At 42.9% G+C, this 11,705-nt stretch overlaps 1 protein-coding gene across 2 annotated transcripts; it reads right to left on the bottom strand.

Moving 5' to 3' along the window:
* Positions 1 to 1,790: 1,790 nt before the first annotated feature.
* On the bottom strand, positions 1,791 to 11,671 carry LOC133344857 (tRNA N(3)-methylcytidine methyltransferase METTL2-like). Of its 2 annotated transcripts, XM_061555113.1 has the most exons (10): positions 11,555 to 11,663; positions 8,366 to 8,545; positions 7,216 to 7,307; positions 6,723 to 7,033; positions 6,545 to 6,594; positions 6,292 to 6,352; positions 5,766 to 5,905; positions 5,525 to 5,631; positions 4,522 to 4,587; positions 1,791 to 4,361 (listed from the first exon to the last, which is right to left on the bottom strand). In XM_061555113.1, exons 2-10 carry the CDS (start codon positions 8,530 to 8,532, stop codon positions 4,219 to 4,221), a joined length of 1,137 nt encoding a protein of 378 aa, XP_061411097.1. In that variant the 5' UTR covers positions 8,533 to 8,545; positions 11,555 to 11,663; the 3' UTR covers positions 1,791 to 4,218. The 2 variants fall into 2 exon arrangements, with proteins under 2 accessions (XP_061411097.1, XP_061411099.1); XM_061555115.1 differs by lacking the exon at positions 8,366 to 8,545 and having other exon boundaries at positions 11,555 to 11,671.
* Positions 11,672 to 11,705: the final 34 nt, after the last annotated feature.

Raw genomic sequence — 11,705 nt, 5'->3', positions numbered from 1 at the left:
CAACAAACCCGGCACGATCCTCCTCCTCCACCACCACCACCTCCTCTTCTTCCCGATCCACTGCCGCCTTTGTGGCTGCTTCTACCCCCCAGATGTGTACCCCCTTTCCTCGTCGACACCGGCTTCAATCTCCCCCTCCTTCACTCGGCTTTGGCCTCCTCCTCCTCTCGAGGTCTTCCCGGAGCAGAATTCGCCCTCTTCGTTTCTAACAAAAAGTTATCCTCCTCCTCCTTCTTTAACGAAGCCCGGCACCCTGGAAGGGTTCCACCCGGCCAGGGCAGCCCCAGCAGCAGCAGCAAGCAGCGAGTCTCTCGTCCTGACGCCTCCCACACTCACAGCCCGGCCAATGCCAGCACGGTCCCTGCGGGGGTACAACCAAGTAGTCTGTGGGGGGGGGGGGCCCGAAGATCACTCAAAACACCGAAAGCTCCTTGCCACACTCCTTCAACACTCCTTGCTCCTGCCACAAGTTGTTTACCCCCCCCCAACCACCACCACCAGCTCTGGACTCTCGAATACTATTGCTTTGGGCGTCTGTCAATCTTCAGGATAACTAATTTTGGCCCCCCATAATCTTTCCTGAACACCCCCCCCCTCCCCCCAACAAGTCTTCTGTTTCTGAGCCCCAGAAATCACTGTGTGTGCTCCCTACGGAAGACTCCCATTGTTGTCGCCTCTCGGTCTTCTCTGTTGAGCACCCCCCAACAAAGATAATAACTTTGCCCCACCAATTACGACCTTCTATGTCGAGCTCCCACACAGCACCCGTGCCCTCCACGCTCTTATTCTGAGCCCCCCCCCCCCACACTTAAGAGAAGTTATTCCCTTTGTGACCCTGTTATCCCCCCCCCCCCCCACCAGTCACATCTTCTGAGCCCCCCTGTTATCACCACCCCACCACCGTCAAATCTTGAGCCCCCCCCCCCCCCCCCACTTAAGAGAAGTTATTCCCTTTGGGACCCTCTGTTATCACCACCACCAGTCAAATTTTCTGAGCCCCCCCCCCTCCCAAGAAAGAACTTCCTTTGGCACCAACTACATTCTCGCCGCTCCCGCAACTTCTGTAAACAAGCACAACCAGAAGCAAAACATCCAATCAAAAGGCGACAACCAAACGCATCCAGCCACCAAAAGTCGTCGTGTAAATTTAAATACTGAAAATAAAACGTAACTCGCATCCTAAGTCGGCAAAGCCAGCGCAATAGGTGACGTAGCAAAAACAAAAAAAGCTGTAACCCGTGCGGCACCACGAGAGGCATTTCATTTTACACAAATTGCTAAGCTCACATTGCGAACAACAGGAAGATAATCCGAATAATCACCCAGTCGTTTGTTGCCACGATGGCAGTACAGTATGTTGTTGTTACTGCTGCTGTTGTTGCGATAAGGAGACGTGTGTGGAGAGATGCTGTTTTTTAAATTATTTCAAATTCATTTTGTTTTCCTCTTCTCCCCCTCCTGCTGTTTAAGGCTAAAATGGCGACCCTGCGGCACAATTTCACTGCTGCCACCCGTGCACGCACACACACCTGTGCCACGTGTGTAACATCACATACAAGCACGTGTGTGTGTGGACGCGGTGTGTTGCAAGCCTGTTGCACACACCGGAGCAAAAGTTGCGCACCCTGGGTGACAAACGTGCCATTAATTCATGTACACCGCTTCTTAGGCACACGTGTTTTAAAGTGAAAAGCACGTGGCGTGGTCCATCACAAAAGCCCCCACCACCGCGTTTCTGCATTCGTAGTTTTATATTGTTCACAAATCGGACCTTTTTTTTAATAGTCGTGTATTCTTAAAAATGCATACATTTTATTCTCAAGTATAAATACATCAGCCTCCCACGTTTATTTGTGTCCAGCAACCTATTTATACGTCGCAGTACAGACATTCTATTGATGTTCACGTAATCAACCCTGTTCACATATCCGCCGAAAACAAACGTACACAGCATCATTTGTGCCGGGACCACCATCATACTCAAATCCTTGTTTTGTTGTGGTTTGTCGTGTTGTGGTTGCTGTGTTTGCTTTGTAGCCATGGCTTTCGGAGTACTAAACAGTACTGCATGTTCGATTTTTTTTTTAACAATTTGTTTCGTTCATTATTCCCTTGGTTTTCTCCTTTCCATTCTTAAGATTATTATAAAGTTTTCAACAGGTGGTCAACGCTTCAAAAGTAATTTAACACAATTACATATTACATGATAGTGTTTCATCATTACATGAAGTGCATTTCAATTTATGGAACAGTCCAAACGTTTAGAAATATTCAATTTGTAAACTTTTTTTTAAATACCACAGTACTGTAGTCATGCATAACTTCAATGAACCCGAGTGCCTCCAAAAGTATGCATTTGTCCAATGACAATGGATTATTTTTAATTCGTGCTCGTAATTAATAAAACTGCCAATCCCTCATACCAGACTTGAGATAAATAACCAGACCATACATAAACGGCTAGTTGGATTAGTTTACACTTAAAGTCACCCATACTATAAACAGTACTCTATAAATATCCAGTCTGTAAAATGCAGTGGGTGGTAACAGTAAAGTACATTTGACAGGCACGTCGCTTTTTCGTAAAGTTATTTTGTAATTGGTGAGCTGGGATAAAGTTTGCCTACTGAAAAACTACGTTTTGAGCGGTAAAAACTACTACCAAACTATGTGTCGTGGAGTTAAAGTTGAGTTTGTCAGTGTATCTCGAGTTTATAATGAAACCACTGTTATAGATTTGGTGAACCTATTGTATGTAGGCAGTGGTGCACAAGCAAAATTAACAAACAAAAACTCATTCGTCAATAACACTACCTTAAAAGTAAAAGATATAGAGGGTGGCCCAAAAGTCAAGACACAGGGCGATTTCATTTATTTTAGCATTTTTATAAAAAAAAATGTCTATTGTTTAAGTTAATATTTTATTTATCATACCTATTTTATTCTTTTTTTTCAGATGACATTTACAAAACTCTTCCAAGAACCATGAATGGAGACAAAACAATTGATATGTTCAAGAATTACACATGCAAACTTTAAAAAGTCGTATATTCATATCAGAAGAGAATTAATGCATGCATTAATGTTAATGGAAGTTAGTTTGAACATTAGTTAAAATAAATAACCCTATGTTATGACTTGTTCAATACCGGACGTTGCGGGAAATTTACTAATGTGTTCAGACAGTGTTATTGATACATTTGTTGAGTTTCTGTCATTATTGATGAAGCAGAACCTCTGGCTTTTACAGCTTTAAAAGTGAACTTTTTTTTATATTTCACTGGAAAAATCTCTTGGGATAGATAATCTCGTTTACAAGGGTTTTCAGGGTATAGCTTCCAGTCTTAAGTGGAGACATTGAGGTGATGGTTGGGATTTATGCCTGCTACCTTGGTTTTTGCAAGCAAAGTTTTAAAAAATACCACCAGAAAGCCTTGTGAATGCTATCAATGTGCAAACATACAAACCAGCAGATCTATAATGTTTTTGAGTTTATACCACGCATTGTACAGCGTGTCTGAAACTTCGCTCCACATGTTGAAAGCTTCAGGAACCAAGTTGAAATGTTGGACATTGTGCCAATCACAGTACAACCCGAAAACATCAGTGATACAGCACAACCGTAAAAACCAATCTAGAAGTATAATTCATCATCACCGTCTCATAAATGGCAGTAAAACTGAGGTTTGAAGGTTAACCTTACGTTACACCCATTACCATGTAAAAATAATAGATTTCACAACAAAGTATTGTATAAATAACAAAGTCACATGTGGAGAAATACTTTGTTCACGTTATAAATGGCATAAATAATTTCAAAACACACTGTACGATATCCCAAATGAGTCAACTCGACAAAACACTGTGACCAAAACCAGATCTTGTCACAATCTAGCTTGTCTCGGTTTATAACACAGTATGGAAGGCAAGGTTTAAAAACATCAATAATCACTTTGTAAAAACAGGTCCATTTTCGAGAAAAATAGTCGCTCTAAAGTTATTTAATTAACTGGCAATGTATAATTCACACATGTATTATAACAATTATCTTTAATGTCCCGATTTCAACTTGGTTTTACATTAATGCACTGAAAATACCACCATCTGATTAACTTAAATCACACACCAAATAAGTGTTATACTTTACAATGCTAATTTTAAATTCGATTTTGGTACGACTGTTTACAGAATACACTGGGGTGATGAAAATGCATGATGTCATCTCAGGGGCTTGCGATATTTGGCTTGAATCCAGACACGATACATTGTGATCTGCTTTCCACGGTTCACTTGGAGACGGCGGTCCACCAGATTCTGAACCTCCTCCATACCCGCAGATGAGAATAGTCTTGCCACCTCCTCTGTTGCAAAGTGGGAAACAAGCACAATGTTAATATGGATACACACTGTCGATAGAAATCAAACTTTACTTAAATGAAGACGCTTTCTTTTCCAAAACTTTTGGGAACAGTAATGCTTGAGGTTATGGATTTCACGTAGTGCACATAAAATATATCTAACCTTGGGTGAAGAAGTACACTCTTGTTCCATCACCACGTGCGTAGAAATTATCAGCTAAGCAACGACCTGTCAGATTAAAAACATGTCAATAAAAACTACTCAATTAGAGTAAAAACAGTAATACAAATGCAAAACTGTATATAAACATCGACTTCTGTTACACTTGTTACATCCTGCACTACAGCTCATGGTAGAACTTTGTAGCGTGACTCACAACTTTTTCTCTATACCAAGGGCCAGGGCCCATCACTGCTAGGCGTCGTTTCACCATGGCATACCCCTCTGTCTAGAATATCATCTGGCTGCACATTCACAACATTTAAAATACATCTTCTAAAAGACACAAAAGGCCCACCACTTTTGCATGACACTGAGCTTGGCTCCGTGCCTCGGTCATCGTCATTTACGTCTGTGAAATATTGCGTGTTATGAATTGCATTATTTTTGTGAGAAATTGACAAATAATAATAATGACAATATCTATTGTGCCGCAACATGGCAAGCCATTACAAGGGCACAAATAGCACAACATTTAATTCTGGAAAAAAATACCTTCTCAACAGAGCCACAGAAATAGATGGCTGTAAAATTTTCCCAGGATGCTGCTATGGTAAAATGGTTAGCATACTGGCTTTACAATCCAACTTCTGGCATGGCAGTTGAAACAATGATGCAAGTTTATTAAATCCCAATGCCTCTGTCCAGCCAGAAGTACCAATACACCACAGTAATTCGATTGGCGGGTCGCGTGTGGTGGGGTAAAGTGGATATGTCCACATCTTCTAAGACGTCTAGCCAACGTTTAAAATACCCTCTAATGAGGTTATCTTCAGCTCTGTCTCGTAGAGGCCCTTTGTCAGCAATACATTTCATGCTCCACCTTTACCATTAACATCAAGTTCGTATAGTTAAATGTCTCCTATGCAAAAGTAATGTTTTATCGAAATGGGCTCGCACGTGAAAAACATAAGTCATCCATTCATTAAATATTAAAGTACTGTACCCTTCTTGAATCGAAGCTGGGCCATGTCATATCGCCCATAGTCTCGAAAGAGGAACACACCTCCAGGTTTGAGCAACCGGCTCAACCGAGTCACAGCTGCCTGAACCCTGCAGGAAAAAAACAATGTATGGAATGCATGCACTTGTAAGTCTTGGGTATAAATTAGATCTTAACAGAGAGCCAGATCATTATCATGACATTTTCCTCCAGGTAATTTACAATTGGTTTTGTACATACATACTTTTCTGGGTGGATTGCAGAGAGTACAAAAATAGAAATTACGATGTCCAAGCTCTCTTCTGGGAATGGGAAAGTGGATGTTTCGTCACAGAGGTCATGGACAAAGGCGTGGCATCTTGAAGCGTCATAGTTTTGCTGGGACTGCAAAAAGCACAATACAGTCTTTAAGAATAACCATCACTTCTATATGGAATACTTATGCATCCAACTGTACTTATACAAGTAATTAAACATAAAAAAAATGCAATAAAGTTACAGCCCCTTTGTCAATCCACTGAGGAAGGCACATGTCCACACCGTGTTGGTGGTGGGGGACATTTGACCATACTTCACTACGCTGGTCAGTGCAGGTTGGTGAAGGAGGTGGCCAACGACTGTTTAAGATATCACTCATCAATGGTGTTAAGTCATGGCCGGGAATCGTAATCAGGTCACCGATTTCACAGAACACTGGACTAACCGCTAAAATCTTAAATATTTTATTTGCACAAGGTACATATTTTGTTTCAATAAAGCTAATAGCTTACCTTGACAAGTTCCACCGCTGATTGCGAAAAATCACATCCGTACACAAAAACACCAGGATCACTGCAAAAAACAGAACAATGATATTACATCATTCTACTCAGGAAGTACGAACCTAAACACACACATTTATTACTATACTTCTGGCTTTAAAAGATTTAGTTTCTTACAGTGAAACATGCACAAAAGCTAACCCATTCAATCATACCAAAAGGCTGGTATGTGAGTCTTTCTATGATAATATTTGCTTCTTACTTGTTTGTCTGAAGAATGGGAAAAATTGTGTTTCCAGCTCCACAGCCAATCTGTAAAAGAACACAATTTTTATCAAAGACACCGTGCTGAAAATTGGTAATGTTACATTCAAGCAACATGTTGATTTATAGTGCTTCACACTTTTAAACGTTACATATTGAAAGGATTAGGTACATACCTCAAGGATTCGGAATGTTGCAAGTGATCCAGGAAAAGTATTACAATCATTTAGGGTCATCTGCATTGCTGCTGCATTACACAAGTCTGTTGATGCTTGCTGGCACACAGTATGGTCACCTACAATCTCAGTTGCAGAGGCTATGTGCTTCATGTTTCTGTCGGAGGTCACTTCTGGGTCAGCCAAAGAGTCTTCTTTTCCCAGCAACTCTGGGAACTCGGTAAAGAGCCAGTTCCGGTCTTTGAAAAAACGATTCTCATGGATTTTGTAAAAGCCATTCCAAAAATTACTGGCTTCCTTTTCATACTGTTCTGTGAATAAAACACATGCAGAAATGTCCTTATCAATACATGTTATATACAGTACACTGGTGGCATGTTAATAACGGCAAAGGTGGAGAGATTGGACAACTAAGGCATCAGTGGCACCCCCATAACCACTAAGGGTTAAGAGAGAGAGATAACGATTATTTTTTAAAAAATAACAATCATACCCTGCTTCTCCTCAGAGGCTTTCTGCATTGCATTTTCCTGCACCTTGTGCCTGGCCTCCTCCTCCTGCTCAGTTGTCCACTGCACATGATCCCTGCAAACAGAAACAACAGGCACCTGCAGCTGTGCTCTAGTTCGAGTCAGACCCACACGTAGCAGCATCACATATCGTACTTAAGGTCTGGCGTATATCCCGGGACCACAATCCAAGACACTGTCCAATGACCTTGGATATGCAATCTTCAAGCCCTTTGTAGCTCTCAAGTCTTCTGCTTTGTATATACTTTGCCAAGCCACCAGGCTGCAGTGCCATCGTCTGTCTGCATTGTTCACTGCTCTAGGTCCTTCGTCCAGCCTGATAAGAAGTAATTCCTCCAAATGTGTCATAGTTCTGAGTATGCAGGCCTGCATGCAAACAAGGCTATTCAGCTGGTTCGCATGACCACTGGGACGGAGGCTGTAAGCCCAGGAATAACCAAAGAACAGCCTAGGTACAGTAGCATGACATGGGTTTACATTCTCATACTTTACGAGGCACCCTGGACTCGGCCACTCTTATTCTGTCCCTCCCAACCTTCTAAGCCTCCTCACTCATTATGGCCACGGTGGGTCCAAAAAAACATCTTCAAATAAAGGTTGTATATAGCATTGGGTAGGTTACACTAAGCTATTCAACTAAACCATTTTATTTTATTTTATTAAGGCCCACTGAGCTATATAGCTCTTTTTCAGAAGTGACCTGGCCACAAATGATAGCTGAATGAAGTGGCTTATCATGTGGAAATGTAAAGCAGCCAAATACTTTAAAAGCATGTTTCTGTACTGTGAAGGAGCGTTGACACAGTGGTAAGCACATTTTGATATGAAGTATGAACCTGCTGATCTGCATGCAACACAGGCTGCGTGGAGGGAGTCTGGGGGCCCGGGTCTGTAAATTGTTGTGATTAGTTCAGCCAGGCCAAGATGCTGTGGGAAAGTGGGTCCACTGGGCCAGCCCAGTAAGAGCACTGTCCCAGGAAGCTTCCCACTAGCCATGGAAACAAGGCATGAATGTGTCCTGAATTCATGCACCAAGCATAACAGATAATCCAGGCTTGACCACACTTGCACGTTACCTATGATTGCAGAGTGATTCTTTACTACCACACTCACCACATGTTGTGCTCCATGACGCGGCTGGGATCGGTGAGGAGGCGGCTGCCTAGGGGAGCCTTGGGCTTTTCCCACGAGCTCACCTGCCTGCACTGCCGCTTAACCAGGCCAAGGTCCCACCTTAGTCTCCACGCGCCAGGTATCACCACCCCTCGCATTATGCTCATGGTTGGCCGCTAACTGGGAAAACAACGGAGGCAGGCTACGTATGGAATTGTGTCTGGAACGATTACTGGATGCAGTAATGTGACCTCCCAATCCAAATAATAAGCAATTCATTATAAGTCAATTAATTTTAGTCATTTAAGTGGGTGTACCATGGGTTTATGACTTTTGCAAGGGAAGCCAGATACAAGTCCTGTAACAGCACAATTTAAAAAAGTACACTGTATTTAGTTTTCCAGATATGTTTGAGTTTGAGTCGTGACATGGTAGGCAAACCACAGCTGATAACGTCCACTTCACAGTAGATGGTGCACTTTGGTTTAGACTTAAGTAGACATAACAGTTAATGCCATTTTATATATATTTACACGGACTATGAATGCAATTAATTTGGTGTCTATAAACAGATTACTTACAATTAATCACTCTACAGTACAACACATTTGATTCATAAAGCATCTAAATGTGACCACATGTCAATACGGAGAGAACAAATTTATGATAATTGGTTCTTTACCCTTCTATCTGGCAACAAAACTGACACCTTTTTGCAAGGAGTCATGTTTGCATAGACCGCAATACCTGCAGTCATAATACAAACAAAAGAACATAACTCTGATAATGTGCACTGTCCTTGAAGTTGATTGGTCCACACCCGAGACAGCTTTCCTTCGAGCCTAGTCTCATATGGGTTGGACCAGATGACGCCAAAAGTGCGCCTTTTGGCGTCATCTGGTCCAACCCATATGAGACTAGGCTCGAAGGAAAGCTGTCTCGGGTGTGGACCAATCAACTTCAAGGACAGTGCACATTATCAGAGTTATGTTCTTTTGTTTGTATTATGACTGCAGGTATTGCGGTCTATGCAAACATGACTCCTTGCAAAAAGGTGTCAGTTTTGTTGCCAGATAGAAGGGTAAAGAACCAATTATCATATTTTTACTGGCAAATGAGGTCCCCATAGAGAACAAATTTAGTTCTACCTGATGAGGACTGCTTGTGTTGCAATCGAAACGTCGTATTCTATTTAATTTATTTCTACGTGACTTTACCGAAAGAACCAAAGAGTAAATGGATGTAATTGATAAAAAAAATATATTATGAAAGAGATGAATAAACTACAAAAATGAAATTCAATAATCCTACAACTGTCAGTCCATCAATTTGACAACAGCACCCCATGTCTTTGGGAATTGACAGGTCACCTGTAATGTGCATTGAAACCCGACCTGCTGCAAAACGGTCTTGTTCCACTCAAAGGCACTCCGGTACCCCCAAAACACACTGGTCTCGTCTTGTAGACACGATACCTCGGCTGTGACCCTGTCCGTCTGTCATGCGTTTGGAGCTTCGTTAATGAGAGTGAAAACATATTTTACATTCATTAGAGCGCTCTGGTAGCATCACTTCCAATGCGCACGACACTAAACGTAAAATATTTTTCCGTCAATCAACTAGCTTTAAAGTACACGATGTATCTACAAGGACCATGCCGAAATTAGATCTCGGACGCTAATCACGTTGAGCCTGGATAGCGTTTAGATGGGCCATCACTATGCTGATAGAGGTGTTGTGGGCTGCCGCGGGACGTTGTCAGCTGATGGGAGGCTCCCCAAAATTCATGATCCTGTACAACAACTAAACGTCCATGGTCCCTGCCTTGGTACCAATTGTGAAATATAACCCCCACGATCAGCACGGCGCGAGGTCGCTCCCTCATCCAGTAGTGGATCAGCATGATGCTGTACTTGTTCATTCATCATCAGCCATCGTCAGGCCACTGATGGATGAACCGGTCTCATTTCTGACAGTGCGAGTGATGCGATGTTAACACTCCAGCCTGGGCACCTGCAGATCAGCTAATTTCATCGCTCCATCTCATCGACAGACGGACTCCCCTCGTTACCTCGGGTGCCTGTAACTCGTCTCCGTTTTTTATCGCCCACTGGCCATGAATACAATTTACAGGATGGTCCAGATGTCTTGTGATCCTCAATTAATTGACCCCCCAAACACGTTTTTCCTTTGTATTTTAATTTCTGTTTAAAATAAACCCTACTTACAAAAATATAACGTTTCATAAAATAAAAAATATAACGTTTTATAGAATTAAATGGCAGTCACGAGACATCTCCCCTGATACAGTAAAACCTAAAAATAAAGGCCTCACCAGGCCGTGTCACGACGGACATCGTTGGGATTGTTCGACCATACTTCACCACGCTGGTCAGTGCGGGTTTGTCGAAGTAGAGGAACTGTTCCAGACCACCGTCACTGGCCACCGATTCCAACTCGAGTCGCTCGCTGTCAGGTGGATTGCCAACCGCTGCGCCACCGCTCCCTTTTAAATTAAACTTACATACTGTACTGCAATCATCGCCGCCACGCCGGAGGAGGCTCGTGGAATAAAACGAGGCACTAGAGCGATAACGACTGCACGAAATACATAACAGGGAGGGGATCGCAAAGGCAAAATGAGTAAATCCAGGATTCGATAACGTCTGGAGAAGCGAGCAAATCGGCGACAAGACAAAACTGAACATCTTACGGACACGTGTGTTCAGTACAGCTTTGTATGCCTGCGAGACTTGAGCATTAAACAAGACTGACAGAGATACGATATTGGCACTCGAATGCATTGCTACAGAAGGATTACTGCATCTAAGCTGGAACCAAAGAGTTGACCAACGTAGAAGAAAAAGGTTGCACACAGAAGAAGACATGATGATGCAAAACAGTTAGGACATTGGCACTATTTGGACACATATAGGATGGACAACAGGACATTTTAAAAGTGCTGTTGTTTTGAAAGAGGAAGACCTAAGAGAGAATGGCTTAACGACGACGACGACACTTATTCGATTGGTGCCAGATAGCCGTGGGCCACGACTTGAGCATATTGGCACAGGACAAGAGGAAAGTGTACACGCACGGGGCTATCTGCACCATGTGGATCGTGATGATGACCATAGCGAGAGGCGCCAGAGTGTCACGGGTGTTTTGCGAGGGTTGTGGTCCGGGTACCAGGCGTTGTGCTCGAACACGTGCGCTCCAGATCCCTCCAGCAGACGCGTGCCGAAGCGGGGCCTTCGATCCTGACCGGCCTCCGCCATGCTGCCACGTGTGACGTCACGTCGATAATGGTGGGGGTCTTTCCCCCCCCCTCCCACGCGCC

Source organism: Lethenteron reissneri, chromosome 20, assembly GCF_015708825.2.
Source record: "Lethenteron reissneri isolate LAM-NWPU_2019-01 chromosome 20, ASM1570882v1, whole genome shotgun sequence".
Lineage (NCBI taxonomy): Eukaryota > Metazoa > Chordata > Hyperoartia > Petromyzontiformes > Petromyzontidae > Lethenteron > Lethenteron reissneri.
The sequence above is the reverse complement of the archived record's forward strand: the minus strand, read 5'-3'. Positions and strand labels throughout refer to the sequence as shown.